The sequence below is a fragment of the Hibiscus syriacus genome, unplaced genomic scaffold (genome assembly GCF_006381635.1).
Source record: "Hibiscus syriacus cultivar Baekdansim isolate YM2019G1 unplaced genomic scaffold, ASM638163v2 tig00015435_pilon, whole genome shotgun sequence".
Lineage (NCBI taxonomy): Eukaryota > Viridiplantae > Streptophyta > Magnoliopsida > Malvales > Malvaceae > Hibiscus > Hibiscus syriacus.
Window position 1 is genome coordinate 78,967 of NW_024062363.1, and position 24,256 is coordinate 103,222.

General features: G+C 33.9%; 2 protein-coding genes and 2 pseudogenes across 2 annotated transcripts; 2 read left to right on the forward strand and 2 right to left on the reverse strand.

Annotated features, from left to right (window-relative positions):
* Positions 1-75: 75 nt before the first annotated feature.
* Positions 76-11,474, forward strand: LOC120207898 (putative H/ACA ribonucleoprotein complex subunit 1-like protein 1). The gene is made up of 5 exons (XM_039207300.1): positions 76-92; positions 9,864-10,039; positions 10,503-10,651; positions 10,746-10,865; positions 11,156-11,474. The coding sequence occupies exons 2-5, from the start codon at positions 9,901-9,903 to the stop codon at positions 11,312-11,314; spliced, it is 567 nt and encodes a 188-aa protein (XP_039063231.1). The 5' UTR covers positions 76-92; positions 9,864-9,900; the 3' UTR covers positions 11,315-11,474.
* On the forward strand, positions 214-2,805 carry LOC120207895 (myb-related protein 2-like). Its single transcript, XM_039207297.1, is given in 8 exon segments — positions 214-287; positions 382-584; positions 670-746; positions 852-909; positions 1,818-1,902; positions 1,985-2,054; positions 2,130-2,466; positions 2,469-2,805. Coding segments are annotated over 7 exon segments (1,116 nt in total). The 5' UTR covers positions 214-287; positions 382-388; the 3' UTR covers positions 2,762-2,805.
* On the reverse strand, positions 6,397-8,641 carry LOC120207886 (annotated as a pseudogene).
* An 88-nt stretch (positions 11,475-11,562) lies between the features above and the next one.
* LOC120207897 lies at positions 11,563-13,790 on the reverse strand (annotated as a pseudogene).
* Positions 13,791-24,256: the final 10,466 nt, after the last annotated feature.

The window sequence follows — 24,256 nt, forward strand, 5'->3', positions numbered from 1 at the left end:
TGACCATTTTACAATTTCTAATAGTCTAGAAACTGAACAAAACAATATCTTATAGTCTGGAGGTGATTTGTCCACTTTACCCTTAAAAAAAAGTAAGACAATATCAGTTTGTGTGAGTCTGAATATTGGATCGGGTGAGGTTGTTCCATGAGTCAGAGTCCCAGATTCTATGCTATGTTGCTTTATAAAGCCATGCTTGGGGCTCACCTTTGGCTTGTAAGAACTGAAGGGTGAAGAGGTTGATCCATCACGTTTAGAAAAGAATTCATCAAATATCGTAGCACCAGGTAAAACACAGGCATGCCGGACACATGTTTTTGAGATATATCCCAAGTTATTCATACAACAAGACTTACAATTGGTTTTGTTCTTGTTTTCAAGACCCCAAATGTACCAGCATCAAGGGAAGAACATGAACCCGAGTTCCAGAATGGGGATTCATAATGAGAGGCATCTGTTCCTTCAAGGTGGCCATGGAGATTCCGGCCTTGTACTTTCGACTGATGCCAAACCAAGATTGAAGTGGACGCCTGATCTTCACGAGCGATTCATCGAAGCCGTTAACCAGCTTGGAGGAGCCGACAGTGAGTGCATCAAACAAGTTACCTGAGTAAACCATATGCATATATATGAACTCTGATAATTGTGTTTTCTCTGTATTTGTTGCAGAGGCCACACCCAAAACAGTGATGAAACTAATGGGAATTCCAGGCCTTACCCTATACCATCTCAAAAGTCATCTTCAGGTAACTTATCATCTCTTTGTTTTCAAGGCTTATAGTGAGTTACAGACAGAGTTTGAAAATATCGAATTTTAGATGATTATGATATATCTCTCGTTTTGACTGCAGAAATACAGGCTTAGTAAAAATCTCAACGGACAAACTAATAATGGCTACAACAAATTAGGTAAGACAACTATGATAAACTTGACTCGACTTAAAAAATTATATATTTTTTATTTTGAATTATTCGAGACCAATCGAATTATCGACTCGAGTTAAGATTTGAAAATTTCGAGTCATTCGAAAAATAAAAAAATTTGGTGAGTATTTTGACAATTTTACGATTTAGTTCTTGATTTCCTTATTCTTTCAATTTTTCTTCATTTAAAGTGTATTTTTTTATCAAATTTGAACAAAATACTCCTAAACCATGGTAGAATACATATCTACTTTTAATTTCTCTTTTTGATAATAAACTATATAATTTTCAATTTAGCCCCTCAAATTTACATGATTTTCTTATTTCTTCAATTCATCATTTGTTTTAAGTCTATTTTTGACCAGATATGGACCACATACTCCCCTACTAATATAGAATATCTATGTAACTCCAATTTCTATTTTTCACTAAAAATGTATCTTTTTCTATTTAGTCCATTAACTTTGCATTTTACTCAATTTGGTCTTTTAAGTTTTTTTTTTAATAAATTCTTTCTCCTCATCAATTTCTTGACTCCTTTATACTTCTATCAATACTTTACCCTCATAATATCTTCTTTGAAATATAATATTATAAATATATTTTATAAATTTATATTGTATTTGATTTATTAAATAACATTAAAACGTGAAAGGAATATATATATATATATATATATATAATGGTTTAAAAAAGTTGATAATTTGGAATTAACCCGTATCATAATACTATAAATAATTACAATTAAACTTGTACAGAAACTCGAACAACTCGACTCGAATTTCACAAATTCGACTTGACTCGATAGAATTCTCACACATTCCTTTTCCAATAAGTTTTCAATTATAATATAATATATATCTAAAGATTGTATTCCGATGCAATGAACATAGGGGCGGTTACAATGGCGGGCGAAAGAATATATGAAGTAGACAGCTCCCCCATGAATAACTTAAGCATTGGAGCTCAGGCTAACAAGTAAGATGATAAATCTCCATTGTTAGTTTTTCATCCTACAATCTATATGTATATATATTGAATTTGATGTTCATCAATCCAGAGGAATTCAAATAGGGGAAGCACTGCAAATGCAAATCGAAGTGCAGAGAAGGTTGCATGAGCAACTCGAGGTACATAACCGTATTAATTACCAAGATTTAAATTGCGATCGCGAATGTGTCATATCGATTGTTCATTGCGTGCAGGTACAGCGACATTTACAGCTCCGTATCGAGGCGCAAGGGAAATACTTACAGTCGGTGCTGGAGAAAGCTCAAGAGACTCTCCATAGACAGAATTTGGGCACCGTGGGGCTGGAGGCGGCCAAAGTTCAGCTTTCGGAACTGGTTTCGAAAGTGTCTAACCAATGCCTGAACTCGGCCTTCTCTGATTTGAAAGAATTACAAGGTCTATACCGTCAATCGACACAACCGAATCCTGCCAACGATTGCTCGATGGATAGTTGCTTGACATCCTGTGAAGGGTCACTAAAAGATCAAGAACTACACAACAACAATGGAACGTGTTTAAGAAGTTACAGTACTACTCACAATATCCATTGATGCAGCCGAAATCATCGGAAAACAATGAGTTTTTTGCAGACAGGAACTGCAGTGATTTATCGATGAGTGTGGGATTACGAGGAAGCTTTTCCGAGCGAAAATTCGGAAGAAATGAAGAACATCGTTTCATAGATGACGGAAACAAAAGGCTGGATTCGGTTAATCGATTGCCTTACATTTCAACAAAGCTGGACTTAAATGTTGACGAACAACACGACAACCTTGGATCTTCAAGTTGCAAACAGTTGGATCTCAATGGTCTTAGTTGGAGCTGAAGATTGGTCTTCAAGATTTCATAATATAATCTTATTTATGATTCAAACACAAATCTAGATTGCTTCTTACATAACATTAGAAATTAGTTTTGTTTGTTTATCATGTATTGTTTAAGACAAGACTTTGATTAAGGAAACATAGGTGTTCAAACACTTTGGTTTCATTTGTATCAGAAAACAAGTCAATATATCTTACAACTTAAATATTCTTTTTCAGCTAAATAAATATCTAAAAGTTTTATAGTTTATGAAAAATAATTTTTTTGAAATTTATAATTATTAAATTAGATTTTCTTTCTGAGAGTGTGATATGTTTTATCGCTACACATAATACTTTATGTAAATATTTCATTTTTCATATTTGATACCTAAACTCACCCTTAATATAGGCTCCATAAGGAAGGTTTTGAATCGGCATTATTAATTTATGACTATTTACATTTAGATCCCTAAATTTTATAAAATTTCATTGTGGTCCCTAAACATAAGTTTAACTTGAAACTTGTTATTTATTGATAAAATTGAAGATTTGGATATGTTTTGTGATTTTAATATGATAATATGTATGATTTGCAAATATTTAACTTCAATTTAAGTTTTGATACATCTTTGATTTGGTTCTCGACTAAATTGGGTCGAAGGTGTTGCATTACACTTACCTTTACAGTTAGCTTTTGACATGATAGTATCTGATACGAAGAGACGACTTCAAAGACATGTTATCTTCTTGGACACAAAACCTTCTTTGACCAATAAGACCCTAAGACATTGAACGAGAGATATCACATGTAAATTTCCTACAAAAAGATAAGATGTGACATCTTGCACAATTAAGCTTTGAATAACTAGAGCAACCAAAAAATAAAATAAATCAAAAAAATATTATGTATTAATTATTTATTTTTGAGTGAATAATAAGGTTAATTCTAAACATCAATCCCCTGGAAATTCTTCTTTCACAAGGACTTCCGTATATGAAATGGAGAGCGACCTTCTTTCGTTACCTTTCATAAAGAGAAAATTATCCATTGTTTCCCTCATTTGAGCGTTGAATATTTCTTCTTTGGATTCAACACTAACCAAGAATCACCTTTACATTAGGAGGCAAGGTAAAGAAAAATATGCTTGCATGAATGAAGGTAAATGACTATGATCAAGCTCAATGTGTTTAAAGATATAGACTTAGTCGAGAACAATAAGATACAAATAATGTTACGCCAAAGGAAATTGAAACCTTGAAATCATCAAAAGAAAATGGAAAGCACACGCAAGAAGTAACTCACAAAAATGACTCCTTTGAAAGGTTGATCAACTGGCTTCGAGTTCCTGATTTAATTTTTGAGAAGATCATAAAATGTTGAAGGTAGTGGAATAAGGAAAATGAACTTCAGGGTGATAACTCATAAGTAGGCAGACTAGAGAGATCCAAAAAAAATGTGTGGAAGGAGATTCCAATCAAGCAAAGCAAGAATGAAGATATTGATCCTTGGTTAAGTCACATTTAAACACTTGTTTGTCCTATTTATCCTTTCTTTCTTAACCATGAGCCCTAGCATTCGTTACATGCTAGAAAAGTCTCTTCTAATGATACATGGATATCTACGTGGAAGAGTTTATCTTCATATTTCATTTACTCCACAAAATTAATTGTAACACCTTCAACCCAATCTAGTCAAGAATTAAATAAACGATGTTACACAACTAATCAGAATTGATAATTTTTAACTTAATTTGATTATCAGATATTTAATTAATCAATTTATGAACTTTAGGGATTAAGTGGTCATTACTTTAAGGATTATTTTAAACAATACAACATACTTTAGGATCATTTCATATTCAACTCAAATCATTTAGAGACTAAGTTGAATATTTTTAAAATTTCATCACTATTAGTATCAATATGGAAATTTATTTTTTTCAAGCATTGAAGCTCAATATGGTACCAATATCTTGGCCTACTATTGATACTATGAAAAAACAATACCGATATATTATCAATACCTACTTAGGGTGTAATATCCCAAATTTTGGACTTGTGATTGAAAAATAAATTTTGAAAGTCTGAGGATTAAAGTGTAAATTTGTAAAAGTTCAAAGATTAAAAATGTAAATTTTCAAAAGTTATATTTTGGGACTGTAATTGAGTAGTTCAGCCCAAGAATAAAAATTTTAGTGGGTTTTAGAATTTTTATTTGAAGTTTGTATAAAAGTTTATTAAGCGATAAAGATCGGTAAAATATTCAGATAACTGAATCGAATCGGAAGTCTGCAAAAATTTAAAGGAAGGTAGTTTGGGGCTAGAAATATTATGTTGATATTTTTAATTAGTGGAATTTGTTGTGAATTGGTGGAATTTGGAGGAATTTCCATGTTAAAGTGGAATAATGAAATTTAGTGACTAAATTGAATTTTTGGAAAATTGAAAGAGTGAATATGGAAATTGATATATGAGATTTTTATATCTATTTAATGATATTGAAATGGAGATAAAAGGATGGCATGGTGGTAAAAATTAGGATTCGTTCAGGGTAATTTTAACTTTTGGGCTAAAATGAATTTTAATTCATTTTAAATTGGGTTTTTAAGGAGATATTTTGTAATAAATTTCAAGAAATCTCAGCTAATCTTCTCCTTTCTTCCGTGACTCCATAGCCAAGGTGAGCAAGGTTTTCTTTTTCATTTTTGATCCATTTTAGTGAGAATTTGGACTAAAGTGTGAAATAAGAAAATGTTCTACACTTAATTCTCTACAAATTGGTATAGGTATTTCATTGTTTCATGCTTAAATGGTGAAGTGGGTATTTATGGTGGTTGAAGAGAAATTTGAATTTGATTGAGATAAGGTTGTAATCTAAATTTAGGAGTGTTATGGAAGTATAACAAGTATGAAAATTGATTGAAAATGATTAGGAGGGACTTAATTGAAAGTTTTGGCTATGATGGGGTATTATGAAGAGATGTTACATTTTTTTTAGTTTGATATGTGAATGGTTTAGAATGATCTTAGATGCTTGGAATTGTGTTTTGGATCAAATTGGAACTTTGTCGGGTTTTAAGGACTATTTTGCATGGTTTGAAAAGTGAAGTATTAATAGGCAATTGTTGGAAAATTAGAGTACCATTCTGGAAATTATGGTTTGATTGATGAAATGTTGCATCTAGATTAACATGGAATGTTGTATTGGGTTGATTTGGAGTTTAAATAAATCTTAGGGATCAAGTTGCAAGCTTTAGAAGGAATAGTGATGAAATGAGAATTTGGCAATGTTGAAGTATTGCTCGAAAAGTATTGTGAAATTGGTTAAATGTGATGGTTGATTTGATTCCATCCAGTAAGAGTAATTTGTTTCCTTCAAGCTTCAACTCATTTCGCATTGAAACAAAGCAGAATGAAAAAAGACAAAAAACTCAAAGAGGGCTATTGAACAAGTCACATTTCTGGGATTCTGCCCATAGCCCCTCCATACATGAATGATGGAACACTTTAAAAAGATGATATGCCTATTCCTACATTCTACGGAATAAGCTCTACCCCAGTCTCAGCTCAAAATATAGACTCAAAGTAGCTGTAATAATAGATGCTGTGATTATATAACACTTTCTAAACAGCAAACAAAAAGTACAGCCCTATCCTAAAATCTAAGAAAGCCAACTACGAGGTGCAGTAACGAAACAACCTGATTTCGTAAGGGGCCATCTGCAGTTGCAACAACTGATCCATTCTCTTCAACAGGTTTCACATCTCCATTTGTCACCTTTAATACATCTGCTGTTGCAGCAGCCATTCGTTCTGCTTCAACAGGTTTTTCTATATTTTCCTTTGCTATGGCCGGGTTTTCTTCGTTACGCTCCCCACTCGGGACCTGTAAATATTTAAATAATTTAGAAGGCACCATTTATAAATGGTGGGAAAAAATCTCAGTCACAAGAATCTAGCATACCTGTTTTTGTAACAACTGATGCTTAGCCTTCCTCTCCTGGATTATCTTTTGATGAGCCTCATAAAATTCAAAGTCATCAAGGATGCACGTCTTACAGCCTTCAAGATTTTAAGAATTTGCATCCCTTGCTCGAAATTAACCTACAGCAGTCACCAACCACTTTAAGAAGGATGTAAAACAAAAAAGTTGTAATAGAATAGGCACTCAATGAGAGGAAAATACCTCCTAGGTATCCCTACTATTAGTTACATGCTTGTTTTCATTGTTCTTAAGTGTTTTATGTCTCAACAAAGTGTTTGGGACATCCTTAACGATGTGTCACTTCACAGGGAAGCAACCAGTCCACTTGTCTTGTTGCCAGTATTCAACAGTTTTATTAAAATCAACAGGGCCTACCATCTCCGCTAATCCAACAAATTGTCCGCTGGTATTAACCTGAAAAAATGCAGGCCTAGTAAAAATCAAACAAACCATATACTTGGTGAACCAATACAAAAGATAGTAATGTTAATCATACTCACCGAGAACAATAGAAATATAGGACAGCCATCAGGCTTCTCAGTAGTCCCACAGACTGCTGCATCAAGTTTCCGTTAGGTGTACTGGCCCACACATTGTATTTGATGCTTTTATGGGCATCATCTTCACTATATGATATAATGACAAAAAACTTTGCATTGGAGTAAGTCCCAGGAAAATCTTCTTTGTTATACAGCCCCATATCTAGAACAACAAGAACAGCATTGTCCTTACAGTTCTCTGTCAGTGGAAGATTCTGATCTTTAACGGCTAGTGTTGCAGTTCCAACACCATCCTTATTCTTATACCCTTTTACTCTAGGTCCTCTGCTTAGGTCGTTCAAACCATCAATAATCTCTTTCCCATAACCATTAAATCTATATTTATTGTTATTGCTAACATTATTCCACCCTAGTCCTTTCTTTTGGACACCATAGCCATATAATCCATAACCTGAACCACCTCTAATGGTCTTTCCATAATGACCATAAGTCAAGTTATTAGGGTACATGTGGTTCATGCATCCGTATCCTTGGCCTACACCTGATGGTGTCCTTGGCCTACACCTGATGGTGGTCTTACATTGTGCAAATTATGTACGCAAATTCAAATCATTAGAACAATTGGTCATTCAATAATAGAAACTATGTGACATTCAATCAACATAAAATATCAAGTTAGACGTACCATCACATGAGGAAAGGAATGAAGGTTCTGATTCCTGACAGATGAAAGGCTGCTTGTATATGAAAACCCGGTACTAGCAGTATGTTCAAATTGCCCATTACAAGACATCGACATATCTAACCAATGAATTGGAGACTGGACCCCATCATAGCTAAAACTTGGATCCGGATAACCTTGAGATAGATTACCAGATGTCAATCCTCCTTTATAGAAAGCGTTCAGGTTTAGAGAAGAGCTCTTGAAAGTTGATTTTAATGATCCAGATCCATCGTTACCACTTGCTACGGAGCTCAAATTTCCTTTATTTGTTTCAACAGGTAAAGAAGCTTTATCAGCTACAGTTGGAACCTCCACTTGAAAAGCATCGGCTTGGCTAGTTTATATAGGTGGTGGGTAATAAGGATTTTTCGGATAATAATATTCTTGCAGCGAATATAACTGACCATCATGTCCCATAACAGGAAGTGGTGAACTGGGCACAGAATATGCCCAATACGGCATATAACATTAAGTTTGAGGATACATGTAAGAGCCATTATCACCGTAAAAATCCTGTCAAGTATACATTAAACCTATCAAATTCGATACTTAGCCTGCTAGTACAACTAGTATGGATTCACACGTTTAACCATTAAAAAACGGAGTATTTCATAAATCTAAGTAGTACCTTCTTGACAGGCTCAGGAACTTTTGTGGTCTTGACCTGTGAAGCCAAAGATAGATTCTCCATTGAATCTGCTATTTCTGTGATTGTAGAAGTAAAGGATATAAAGCAAAACTGAGAATATAGAAATTAAAACTCTAAAAAGAAGTTGAAATATATCCAAAGCATATCACTTTGAGAAATACACAAAACCACAACTTGAAAGCTATCAAAGTCACATAAATCACCCCAAAGATTTATCTCTATGTACAAATAACAATAAGCAAAGATCTAAAGATATATATATATATACACAACACGTTCAAATTCATAAGCCTCCTCAAACACTATCATACCCAAATCTTCATAGATGAAAATTTTCAGGTAAACGTAGATAATCATCACCCAACTTAAAAAATAAATAAGTTCAAAAGTCTTGGTATTTTGCATGAAATTGAAGTAGAGCCCCAAGGGACCGGCTTGTGTTTGGCCTGGTGATTAATGTGGGATGTTATTTTATATTTTATTTCGAGTTCATATATTGATGTACTTATAACTACTGATACTAATGATTTTAAATAGAGATGCATGAGTTTTTATGGAGATTTTGAAGAGAATCATTGATATGAATTTTTAGATTTATTACGTTGTTTGAATGATGCTTCAGAGATCTTGTGGTTTGTGATTATATTTTTTTTTGAAAAAGAAAGGAATTTAGTCCAAACCGAAAGACAAATGAATGTACTTTATGATATAATTAATGATTGTGATTTATTAGATGTAGGCTTCATAGGATCTTAGTTTATGTGGGAGCGTGGTAGACGAGCTGCAAACAACATGTGAGAGTGTTTAGATAAAAGAGTAGCAAACAAAAAAAAATCAAACACAGTTATCTATTTTTATTCATTCAACGATCCTAAATATGTGTAAAACTAAAAGAATTTACATTATATAAGTGGATCCTAATCCATAACTAAAATTATAAAATATAAACCATTGATGTATTAAAATTCCCTAATAAATATAATTACAATATAAAAGAATGTATATAAATATTTTAAAAAATTTGAGTTTCAAATTTAGTACGAAACTCTCTTTTTCTTTTCATAACAACAATGTTTTTTATTGAAATAAATATTTATTAATTGAGTAATTAAGAAAAACCTTTTTAGCTTAACCCGACTTAAGGCCCATTTAAATCTATGAATTAAAAATATAACAAAAAGAGAACTTAAGGGATATTGTAGTAATTTAGTCTCCTAAGAGAACATCAAAACCCTACATCTTACTGTCACTTGTTCAAGTATAGACCCTTGAAACCCTTAGCTCAGAGAAGCAAAAGAAAAATGAGACCACCGAGAGGCGGCGGAGGTTTTAGGGGCGGAAGGGACGGTGGAAGAGGCAGAGGAGGTGGTCGCGGAGGCTTTGGTCGTGGTGGAGGACGTGGTGGCTTCCGTGACGAAGGACCTCCTGCTGAAGTTGTTGGTTAGTTTTGGATTTTTAGCTGTTTCTGTTTTGTTTTGTGTTATTTTCTTGTTGGGATGCTAAGAAAATGAGAAAATATGAAAGAGACCATCTGAGGCAATGGGGAGTAAGTAGTAACTTCCTATTAATTATTTGTTCATGATTTATTCTCATTTTCCCTTTGATTTGTCTGTGCTTTTTCTTCTTATTTAATGCCTGAGAAAATGAAGCTTAATTATAGATGAACGGATTTGATGCAAATAAAGCTAGAAAGAACTAGTTTTTCAATATGGGCTTTCTCTATATTTCGTCAGTAACTATTATTTGTTGCATTATCTCATTGTTTTTCACTAGGACGAAGCTAAAATGTACAGTCAAAGAAAAATGACAGTGCGAAAGTATTTTATTTACCTTATATTTTGATTCTTTTGTTTTGTTTTTAAAACATATTAACATGAATTTTCTCTTGTTGTTATTAATGCAGAGGTCTCTTCATTCCTTCACGCGTGTGAAGGTGATGCGGTGACAAAGCTTACCAATGAGAAAATACCTTTCTTTAATGCTAATATCTATCTCCAGAACAAGACCCAGATTGGTAAAGTTGATGAAATCTTCGGCCCCATCAATGAATCCGTGAGTTCAATTTCTAGTTTGAATTTTTATCTGCTAAAGAGTTAGGACTTCATGTGAGTTTTGTTTATTTATTTTTTATTTATTTTTGTTGCAGTACTTTTCAATCAAACTGTTAGAAGGTATTGTGGCAACTTCTTATGCCACGGGTGATAAGTTTTATATCGACCCGAGCAAGCTTTTGCCTCTTGCAAGATTTCTTCCACAACCAAAGTATGTTTACTATCCTTGTATTCCATATCCGAAAACTGTTGTGATTCAGTTAATAGGATTGATGATCATGTCCTGGAATTGTTTTCAGTTCCTGTGCTCTAAAATCTTATATGCTTTGATTTGTCATGGATAATTTGTTGAAATTTGCGCTTGCGTAATTTGTTTATTGACAATTTGTGTTCATTTTCACCCTATATTTTGCATCTTTTTTTTCCACTAGCATTATGTTGATGTATTGGAATAGTTTCCTCTCTGATTCAAAAACTTATGATATCTTATCATGTATTGTTGTAGGGACAAGCACAAGGTGGTAGAGGAGGTGGTAGAGGAGGAGGCAGAGGTGGTGGTAGAGGTGGTGGTGGATTTCGTGGGAGGGGTGCCCCAAGAGGTGGTCGAGGTGGTCCTAGAGGTGGTGGCCGTGGTGGTGGATTCAGAGGTAGAGGTAGGTTTTAGAGCATTAACATGTTGTAACATTGCAAATGCGGTTATCTGCAATCCCTTTTGGTTTTCGCGGGGATACAATTTTGAGAATTTGATTCCAAGCTTTAATTGTGACTGTTGTGTTCATTGGAAACATGTTTATTTCAGAGTCTTTTGTTTATCCAAACTGCAATATCTGGATTCGGTTTCTGACTTTGAATTGGATTCATACTTAGATGTACCAAAATTGTTGTGTTGTCTTCAAATTTTCTAGGTCTATAATACAATGATTGCATGTATTAAGGTAGAATTCAACATTAAAAGCAAGAAATACAAATGGCAAAGCTTCATTTGATGCTCTTCAATCTGAATGAGGGTTTACCATAATGGTGGGCTAGAATCAGGAGGCTTATAGTGGCCTCCATGTTTATTCAAACCCAGCATTAGCAGTTAGCACTCTCATGCTTCCCAACCTCGAAGAACAATAGCCCAAGCAATGCGGTTAACCTGAGGGTAAAGGCTCCCATTCGGAGGTCACAATTGTGGGTTTGGCACATCCCCTTAACATCTTTGAACCCTTTTCTCATGTATGTCTTTAGCTGATTGTTCACTTTCTCTTCATCCCACATGAAGCCTTGAATGTTCTGCAATCAAACAGGACCGATTATCATCCTATAACAGATGTGCAAGATTTGAGAAAGGGGATACCTGAACCCACTCAAAGTAACTAACATTTACTCCTCCAGAGTTTGCATGTATGTCTAGAAGAATGATCACCCCTTTCTTTGACAGAATCTGCAATTTTTATAAAAAAAAAGAAATGTTTGCCCATTGCTGTGATCTATGTTACTCGAATTCAGGTATTTTGTATACTTCATATCACAAGCACTAACCTCGTCAGCTTCTGGATCGGTTGAATGGTTAGAAGCTTCAATTATGAACTTAGCTTTAATATCATTTGCATTTACCCTTCCAATAAAGATCAAAGTTCAACAATTAGCACCAATGATTCCGTAGTTGAATTATATAATAGCAACAATCTTTTGAGTTCAAATTCCGACAACCGTTTAACTGTTGATGATGCCTCCGAGTGCAACCGGGATGAGTATGTAACAGTCTTCAACAAGAACTGATTCCGGATCTAGGCAATCCCCACCATGGAACCCCTTGAGACCCTTGCTGGATTTGACATGTTTGAACAAACTGGAATGTCAATCCCTTTGCTGTTCTTGATGGCCTCCGTTATATCACTTACTGCAGCAATCTTCCCTCCCTTTTCATGGATGAGTTGTGGCCCAAGATCCAACATTTCCAAAACCCTGAAAATGAAAATCACCATTTTCAAATAACTCCTTTTTATTGGTGTCAAAATCTATTCTTTTTTCAGGATTGAAATTGTACCTGAATTACAAACTTTTGTCCAGAGATGGACTTTCCATGTTCATTAAGAAGAGCCTCTGTTGCAAAGAGTACCCCTCGGCCAGTGGCTGCATCTCTGCCTAGTGATCCTCCAAGGTCTTATAGTAAAAATAAAAATTATATAAACAGGACACGAACATCGGAATTATTAAGTCTAGTTAAAACTAGCATAAAAACGATGCGAAGTTGATGCTTACAATTGGTTTTCCGGTGACGACAGCAGGTGAATGGCCATTGAATTTTAAGTACTCATCGAGTATCCATGCCATTGTCTGTAGTTAACAAACAAAAACAATAAACCATTTGTCAATTTAAGTACCAAATGAAGAGTCAAGTGTAGATAACGTAATGACAGAGAACAGAGATGCATGTACCTGTGGACCAGTGCCCATATCTGGTGCAGGAACATCAGCATAAATGCCGATAAGATCATGAATTTTCTGGGTGAATACTCGAATGAGGCGTTCGAGTTCGGATTTGCTCAGTTCTCCAGGTTTGTTCCCAATCCCACCTTTAGCCCGACCGTATGGTATATTGGCAATTGCAGTGTTCCATGTCATTAGTTGTGCCAATGCATTCACTTCATCAGGCTCAACCTGCACTCACTCGCATTCAGGGAAAATTTCTGATCCGATTAGGTTCAATTTCGAGTGCGAAACTTTAAGAAAAAGGGTGGGGTTTACATGTAAACAACCTCGGGGTGATATCTGATCCCTCCTTTCATCGGGCCTCAACCATTGTCGTGCTGAATCCTGAATCCAACAAAACTTGCCAAAGTCCCATCGTCTTTGGGTATGCTGCATTCAACCTGCAACTCCCAAAATCCATCTTATTTCGACTCGGAAATAAAGAATCAAAGTAAATGGCGTCACCTTAATCTCCCTGAAAGGAATGAGCAGACTCTTTTCAAGCTTAGAATCCAAACCTAGAAGCCTGGCTGCCAGCTTAAAGTTTCTGTTGGTTGCCACTAAAACATTCATTATTCTTCTTTGGTGTAAAAACTTTCTCGAGAACCAAACAGAAAGAGTGATAAGAAAAGAAGATTCGGAAGATTGCTTGTTTATTGAAATCCTAGATGTAGAAGATGAAGCTATTTATATAATTTCCTTTTGAGTGAAAACTTGAATGTGAACCCACATGTTTATGTGTAATGTTTAGAAAATAGAGACAAATATCTGGATTGATTTTTATTTATTTATTAATATAGGGTAAATATAAATGAATATTTGTTTAAAGATAACTCTTAATTAATTGACATTGATCGATCGTACCTTTAACATTCATGATACTTGAACATGAAACTTCAAAGAATAACGATAATTTTTTTATTACTAAGGTCACTTGATTCGAGATAGTTCTGTCATACAACAGTCCAATTTAAGGCTATGAAAAAAGTAATCGAAAATATTAAAATAATTTAACATTTTCATTAGTTGAACACATCTTAAAATGTTAATTGCGTAACTTAAAAAATTAAATTTTTGCATTTTAAATATGAAAAATTAACATTTTCAGTTGTAAAAAAATATATTAAAATTTATCATTTAAAGTTTTATAAATATTAAAAAATTAATATTGTATTTTTTGTAATCTTAAGTTAAGTTATCGTTCTTTAAACATTCTCCTTGATTCGTGTTATCTGGATTGAATTAAATCTGTTTGAATCAAAGATTTAAAATTATAATAACTGCAATATCTAGATTGTGACAGTCTGTGGTCCTACATTTCTTTTTCATTTTTACATCTAATGGCCCAACTTTCATTCTTTAAATTACAGATTTAGCCTTCAACAACCTAATTTCTCTAAATCAAACATTTCAACTTTCTTTTAAATTCAATTACATAAAAACAATATTTTAATTTTAATATCATAAGGACTGTATGATCTCTTGAAAAATTCAAGTCTATGATAAAGAAAAAAAGATTTTCTAGGTACAAGAACCTGAATAAGCCTTATTAGACAATTTCCATATTAATTATATAAAATATTCCCAAGGATTTATAAGGTAGCCGCATTTATTGGGTGAATTCACGAGATAATGTTCTCGAACTTTTTTATTCACGAGATAATGCACATCCCAGATTAATTGCTGAAATGGGGTGAATTCTACAGCGACCTTGGAGGTCGCCATGGCATCCGGGCGACCTTGGAGGTCGCCATGGCATCCGGGCGACCTTGGAGGTCGCCATGGCATCCGAGCGACCTGTGTGGTGTTTTGCAAAGGAGCAGGTGTAGGTCGCCATGCAACCACCATGCAATCAAATAGTATTGGAGCATGCATGGGGGAGTTGTGGGATGCATGTGGGAGCTGTGCATGGGACGTGGGAACTGTGCATGGGCCATGCACGTCGAACGGTGTAGGTCGCCATGGAGTAACGGCGTGGTAGGTAGGTCGCCATGGAGTCTCGGCGACCAAGCTCTGGGAGATTCTGTAGCTGCATGCGTTGCATCATAGCTGGGAGATTCCTGCATCCGTAGCTGCATGTGTTGCATCCATAGTTGCGTTACTGCAGCGTTAATTTAGCTGCCAAATGCAGCAAATATTATTGTTCAATTGCAGCCTTTCAATGCTCAATAGTTATACGATGCAATGCTAATATTATTTGCTTCAACAGTCAAATTTAATGACTCTGTCCAACGCTCAGTTGCTTTATATAAAGGATATGGGGTTTAGGGTAGAAGCACAAGCAGAACCAGAAGCATAAGCACATATAAACTTTGCCGAGAGAAAGAAAAGGAAGAAGAAGAAAAGAAGATAAAGGCTCAAACATAGTTCGTGAGGTAATTTTTTTATTGTTTAATTTAGTTTATTATATGAAATTATTAGTTTGTTAGTTTCGGGTTTAGGGTAAAACTAAAATCTAGTTAATTAGTTTGTTAGTATAAATTATTAGTTTGTTAGTTTAAGTTATATTATATTAGTTTATTAGTTTAAGTTATATTATATTATATAAAAAATTAGTTAATTAGTTTCTTAGTTTAAGTTATTAAATATAAAAAATATTAATTAATTTGTTAGTGTCTTTAAACGTATATTAGGTTGTTCGTTGAAGTTGAAGTTATATTATAAAAAATTAATTAGTGCTTAATTAGTTTGTTATTTTAACTAAGTTATATTATAATAAAGAAATAGTTTATTAGTTTAAGGTATATTATAATATATTAGATTATATAAAATTAATTTGTGGGAGCTATTGTTGTTTAAATAAATATTTTGTTTACACATACAGGACATTATTTCACAACATTTGCCCACGTACAGATTGATTCGAAGAAAGAAACAAGGCATGAAAAGAAAGTAAAGGAAGAAGGCATAAAGACGTGAGTAATTTATTATTTTTTGTTGTCCATTTTTTGTTGTTGTGTATGTGTAAATTAGTTAGTTAGTAAGTTTATATTAGATTATATAAACTATTTTGTGCGAGATAATTTCCGTTTTAAAAAATATTGTGTTTAAAAATATTTAGTGTTGTTTTAAAAATATTTTGTTTAATTTACATTGTATGTGTATATTAGTAAGGAGTAAAAATTAATTGAATGAAATAATCTGGACAACGCATTATCTCGCGAAATAATTATTTCGAGAACATTATCTCGACAGTTTTGCCTAACAAATTTGTTTGATATTTTTAAAAAATAAAAAATATTATCAAACTAATCATTATTATTAGTAATAATTACTAAATGATTAGTATCAAATCTAAATCATTAAATATTTATAATAAATAATTATTAGTGATTATGACTAAATCATATTATTATTAAATCATTAAATATCAAATCATTAGATTAATAGTAATTATCAAATCATTATTAGGTTTATTAGTAAGCAATCAATCAAGTTAAATAATAAATTTTATTTGATCATTAATATAATAGTATATTATATTATATTTAATAATTTATGAAATTATCTTATCTAATTATTTAATCTAAATTAATTTATTTTTTTATTTGTAGAGAAAATGAGCAACAACTTTTTCACGATTGTCCATTATAATGGACAGATTATGGAAAATGAGGTCGGAGTAGTTTTTCAGTCTGAAAAACCAATAAATATGATGTTCAAAAAAAGAAATCACATTTATAGAAATGAAGCATAAGATAGAAAGAAAAATTTGAGCTGCAGTTGATGGTTTGATGTATAGGTTTATGATATGCTCTAACCCAGTCAGATATGCTGCAGTTCCACTTGAAGAAGATGATGATATTGGAACCATGGTTGGATTACATGAGTCAACCAATATAGCAGTTATTGAATTATTTGTTGATGTGCGTAACATATGTGATGTTCCTGGGTCATCAAGAGGTGTGGCTCAAAATCCATCTGAAATGGCTTTATATAGTCAGTTTGAGGAGCCGACATACAGGTTCCCGAACAGTTTTATGGCACTATTGGAAAGTGTAAATAAAGTCGGGGGGGACATCTACAGCAACAGAGTATGAGACGAGAAACATACCGGAATTGGTTGTTGATATTGACGCTGAAAATCGATGGGGAGAAATTCATGATGATTCAAGCGAAGATGAAGAAACTGAAGAACCCGTTTTGGGCGGCGACGAAAATATTTTTGGTGGAGGTGCAATTGATGAAGTTCCGACACCGTATGAAGCTACTCCTCACATGTACGAGATAGACTATGATGCAATGAGGGCACCTGAATTCCCAGACATGCCACATTTACCTCCGTACCAAATGACTGAATCATTCGATAATTCTGGTGAATTTTCAGTTGGGGTGCAATTCAGAGGAAAAAATGAAGCTACGCTGGCGATTAAAGAGTACTGCATCAAATGCCATGTTGATGTCCATGTTGCAGAGTCCAACCAGAAAACCCTATACGCAAAGTGTGTAAAATATGGCCCAGAGTGCAAGTGGAAGATCAGAGTGTCGAAAAATCAAAGGCACGATGTTTGGGTCATCACGAGGTACAATGGTTCGCACGCATGTTTGCGAAACTCCATCGAACAAGACCACCGACTATTGGACTCCGATGTAATATGTGAATACGTGAAGGCGATGGTTGAAAAGGATCCAAGGATATCTTGTTCAGTGTTAGCTGCATCTATTCGAAGCCAATTTGGATATCAAGTAAAATATGGCAAGGTGTGGAATGCGAAAATGAAGGCAATGAAGTTGACGTATGGAGATTGGGATACATCGTACAATGAGCTACCACATTTGCTACAAGCAATGAAGCGATTTATCCCATGAACTATAGTGAAGTCTCAAACCATGCCCGCATATGACGAAGAAGGTCAACTTCTGCCAGGGAAGAAAATATTTCATAGACTATTTTGGGCATTCAAGGCATGTATTGAAGGATTTCCATTTTGCAAACGTATGATTCAAGTAGATGGTACGTGGTTGTATGGTCAATATAGGCATGTACTTTTGATGGCAGTTGCTCAAGATGGTGAGCGAAATATCTTCCAATTGCATTCGCCATTGTTGAGGGAGAGACAACAGAGGCTTGTGATTTCTTTCTGACCAATCTACGTCAATATGTCGTTCGTGAAGATGGAGTTTGCTTGATATCCAATAGAGGAACGGGTATTTTGGCGGCAATTGAACGACCAGGAAGTCGTTGGATACCTCCGTATGCATATCCGACATTTTGTATCCGTCATATTGGCAAGAATAGTATCGACCAGTTTCATAACGCACATATTCGTAGCGAGATAGTCAGCATGGGTAAGTTTTATTTTCAATATTTGTGTATTTTTTACGTGGTTTTTTAATTGCGGTTTAACACAATATATTATGGAACAGGATACGAACTACGTCGACCAAATTTTGACAAGAGATTGGAGAATTTGAAGGTATTTTACGATGATCAGCGTGTTTGGAAGTGGGCTTCAAAAATACCGCGGGAAAAATGGTCTCAAGCATACGATGAAGGTCGGAGATACGGACATATGACCATAAACCTTGTTGAGGCCATTAATTCGGTACTAAAAGGTACACGCCATCTCCTAATAGCGAGTGTGGTGAAAGAGACGTACTTTAGACTGGGTAAAGTTTGGTCGGACAAAGGCAAGGAAATTGAGAGTCTCATAAATAGAGGTAAAACTTGGGCTCCTACAGTGGTGGAATCAATGGAAGCAAATGAGCGATTGGCAACATCAATGGTTGTTCATAATTTCGACCGAGTTGGTCATACTTTTGTCGTGTCGTGCATACGTCGTAACGTCGGAGGAGAAGACCAAACATTTAGAGTTGATTTATGACACAAATAGTGTGATTGTGGTCGTTTTCAGGCATAGAAATATCCATGTGCTCATGCAGTTGCTGCATGTATGTATGCTGGTGTAAGCGTATACACTTATGTTTATGAATGCTTCCACCTACGTAGGATATTAAATGTCTACAGCTATGTGTTCAGACAGATCTCGAATGAATCATATTGGCCCAAAAAGGATCATGATGAATGGCTACCAAATCCAATGCTTCGCAGAAGTCCAAAGGGTCGACCTGAGTCCACTCGAATTCATACCAGTATGGATTTTCATGCTATAGAGAGAGATCAAGCAAAGAGATGCGGATTATGTAGGGGTGAAGGCCATTCAAAAAACAATTGTCCTAATTTACCAAGATATAGGCCTCATCATTAGTAATCATATATGTATTTCTATGTATTTATTAATCATTATAAAAATGATTTAATAATGATTTAAATATTTAATGATTTGATAATAATCATTATAGTAATGATTTGATAATAATCATTATAATAATGATTTAGTAATAATCATTATAAAAATGATTTAATAATGATTTAAATATTTAATGATTTGATGATTTAGTAATGATTTGATAATAATCATTATAGTAATGATTTGATAATAATCATTATAATAATGATTTAGTAATAATCATTATAAAAATGATTTAATAATGATTTAAATATTTAATGATTTGATGATTTAGTAATGATTTGATAATAATCATTATAGTAATGATTTGATAATAATCATTATAATAATGATTTAGTAATAATCATTATAAAAATGATTTAATAATAATTTAAATATTTAATGATTTGATGATTTAGTAATGATTTGATAATAATTATTATAATAATGATTTTATAATAATTATTTAGTTATTATTTAGTAATTATTTATAATAATGATTTAATACTAATGATTTAATAATTATTACTAATAATTATAGAATACTAACAAATGAGTGTACAAGTGTGGATTACTGAGTTTAAATTTATACATAGTCGAATTTATTAATGATTTTTAATATTTAATGATTTGATACTAATGATTTACTAATTATTATTAATAAGGATTTATTGTTAATATTTAATTATTTGATACTAATGATTTAAAATAGTTGATTTACTAAATATTTAATTATTTGATACTAGTAATGATTTGATACTAAAAATCATTGTTAAGGTTAAAAAAACTAGTCTAATTTCAATAAATAATTTGTAATAAATAGCAAACGAGTTTACAATTGTTGTCGATGCCGGGGTGTTGTTGAATGATAATGTCGGGGCGGACGTCTGATACGTTGTGGCCGTTGTGGCTCAGGAGTATTGTACCCATCCCCCTCATTCATTGGGGGTATTTGAACTGTCATGTGTTCAAAGTCATACGTCGACGAAAACGTAGGAGAATAGATGGGTGCCTCAGGCTGCACAAACTCTGGTATGTATGCCGGGACAGTAGAATCATCAACTGCTTGATGCAACGATTGTGGTGCGCTATTATCCACATCGGTCATTTCCGCTTCAGGTTGTAGAGATGAACTCCCACTCCTACTCGGTAGAGAGTATTCAGCTTTACCAAATCTTTTCTTAAACCTCAAAAATTATCGCCTCTCTACTATTGTTGTGAGGAACGGCTTTCCATTATCCAAAAAATAAGTAAGGTAAGCCGAAGTCTCAAAATTAAAGTCGTCGTCTTGAATGGCGTCAAGAGTTGGCATGAATGAAGCCCTATTGTTCCAAGCATTAATGTAGGTTGCATGCTTCTCAACCCAATTAACGCTTTCTTTACGACGACCATCAAATCTGTGCAGGTCGTCATGCGTCTCAACCCAATTCACTGGACGACGACCATCTAAGTTTTGGAGGAGGTCATGATCCCATGGACTCCGCGGAATAGGTTGGTGGAAGTGGAATTGCCTCAGCACTCTATCCCCAAATTAGATCTCAACAAAAGCAAAATTGATCAATGGTGTAACAGCACACCAATATTGAAACCCATCTAAAATATCGTGCGGTATCAACGCAAATAATTTTTCATTCATGTATGGTCTCCAATTAAACTGTAAAATTACAAAAACAATAAAATTGATTTAAATCAAATAATATAATTAATTTAAATAATAATTAAAAAAATATAGATTATGCATACCTCCTTTTTGGCCTTAATGTCGATCTTCAACCTGAACTCTTTAATGTTGTTGTGCACCAACCCTGTGCCTTCAATTTTATGCCTCCATCTGTATATCAATCAAAACAAAAATAGAGACATTTTGTTCAATAATTTTAATCAAAATAAATATTTTTTAATTAATATTTTATATTAAAATAGAGGATTCATATTACCTTCCGGCAAGTGGAAAGTCAACCGCAATCCGACTAATCGGTGTCAAAAACGGAAGTCTATGCCAAGCCCATGATTGTAGCAGCAACAGACATCCACCGATTTCTACTGTATTATTATCATTCACGACTAATGACGCCTTGCACATCTCACGATACAAGAACGTCAATATCGCCGAACCCCAGCTATATTGCCTACAATTCTCAAAATTTGTTAAAAAAAGAAGATACTGAGTGTGAACATAACTACCGGATTTATCAGGCATCAAAATTCCCCCAATCAATTGTAATATATATGCTCGTGTTGCATATATAATTTCGTGCTCCGTACTATTTGATTGAAGTTGAAATTCATTCTTCAACCATGACAACCTCACCCGCCACCCTTTACACTCCGGTGGTACGGGCGCTTTCCCAAGAAACAAGTTGCAAAGTTGTTCCACCTTATTAAACACATGTGACATTACCACCGGCATCCCATTAGTTTGGACCCCGAGTTGCATTGCCACATCCTCCAAAGTTATCGTGCATTCGCCACACGGCAAATGAAACGTGTGCGTTTCTGGTCTCTAACGTTCAATCAACGCACTGATCAAACTTGGGACCAACTTGTAATCTCGCACAAATGTTATATACCAAAATCCAGCCTCTTGCAAATTTTCTTCTATCAGTGGGTGTGGCTTGGGCACTTTATGTAGTCGAAGACGAAGGACTCGCTGCTCGTCCTCCTACAATTAAATATTTCAAAAAAATTATCACAATCATAAAATAATATTAAAATATTTATTAATTATAATTCATTAAACAAATATTTTATTCACCATTATTCCCAAATGACTTGAAATATGTTCATTGTCAAGCCTCAACAGTAGAATTTGGTCAGCCATTGGAATGAATCTGTAAAAAAAAATTAAACAACAATATTTAAAAAATCATTTAATATAATATAATATAAACTAACTAACTAATTTACAACACTAAACTTTAATATAATAACTTATAATATAATAAACTAATAAACTAACAAACTAAACTTTTTAAAATATAAGTTAAACGTAAACGTTAAACCCTTAAACAACTAATAAAATATTCTTTTATATAACTAAAACTAACTAATAAACTATTTTTTCATTATAATATACTACTAATAAACTTACTAACTAATTTTTTATATAATATAAATTCAACAAACAAATATAACTTAACTATTTAACTAACACAAACTAATTAAATAATTTTTTATATAACTAACTATTAACAAAACAAACTAATTAATTATTTTTTAACTATATAACTATCAAACATATACTAATTAAATAATTTTTAATTTATGTATACTATAACTTAAACTAACAATCATATAACCCTAAACTAACAAACTAATTAACTACTTTTTGTTTTACCCTAAACCCTAAACTAACAAATTAAACATTTATAATAATAAACTAATTTAAATATAAAAAAATTTACCTTATCTCCCTTTCTTCTTCTTACTTTCCTTTCTCCCTTTCTTTCTTTCTCGGCTGTAATCTCTTCTCCCTTTCTTCGGCTGCAATCTCGGCGACCAAGCTCTGGCTGCAATCTCTTCTCCCTTTCTTTCTTTTTTTTATGTTCTCACGATAATGCACACCCCATATATAACCGGCTGACTCAATTATTTCACCAATAATTGTGCAATTGCAGCTATGATAGCAGCTGATTTCACGCAGCAATGGTTCAATTATTGTACCAATAATTCACGGCTCAAATGGTTCACATGCATGCATCAATAGTTGTAGGCATGCAGCGGGGAGCAGGAGGGGAGCACGTGAAGGAATCTTGGCTGCATGTGCATGCATGGTCTCGTGAGCTAGGACTACATGGCGACCTACTCGGTCGCCGGGACTACATGGCAACCTACAAGGTCGCCCAGACTGCATGGCGACCTCTCCATTGGCTCGTATGGCTGGCTCGTATTCGTATGTCACCCCCGTATGTCGCTAGGATTGCATGGCGTCTTACAAGATCGCCTGGATTGCATGACGACCTATGGCCATCACTGTAGAATTCACCCCATTTCAGCAATTAATCTGGGATGTGCATTATCTCGTGAATAAAAAAGTTCGAGAACATTATCTCGTAAATTCAACCCGCATTTATATGATAAAGATATATTATCATAAATAGACTTAGATTTTTATTAATTTAGAATAAATATAAAATAGCATCTATTTATAGAATCTCAACTATTTGATTTTAATTACTTGTACACCCCATATATGCATACGGTAGGTGACCGTACTAGACAGCGTGTAACCATTTTTAATTTGGGATGAGCTTCAAGATGGATTTCTCTCAATTAATAGGGCCAGAATATTTACTAAAAGTGTCTAGCAGAGATTTTAAAGAATGACGTGTTTCCTTATTCACTCTGAATTAGGAGAGATTATCATTGGCGAAAAAGAGATGATACGTGGACACACTTACTTTACTAATCCTTATGCCTTGAATTGATCTCCTATTTATGAAGAAACACATAAAAAACAACTTGACAAAAAATCAAGAAGTTTGGGAACAACAGACACCCTGTCTTAGCCCTCTTCAAGAGGATAAAAAACTGAAACCTGACAAGACACAGACTTCACCGACTCCATCCGATGTTAAGAACTTCCTAAAGAAAGGATCAACATGAACTGTCTTAAGCCATATAAATATCAAGTTTGGGAGCCCCAAGACTTTTACTTCCCATTACCCTTGCAACCGATGGTATGCATGACTTCTGACGCAATGGCTACATTATCAAATACTTGACAACTTGTGTTGAATGCAGCATGAGATTCAAGATAAGATGCAACCTATGGTGATCAATTTTCTCTAGCAAAGTGATGAAGGTAGAGTAAATGAGAAGTGGAAAGGAAGGAAGAAAGACGCAAGCAAATTTCATATAATAGCTTTGATATTATAACAGATTCGATCAAAAACGTAACATGAGGGATTCAAAGCGAA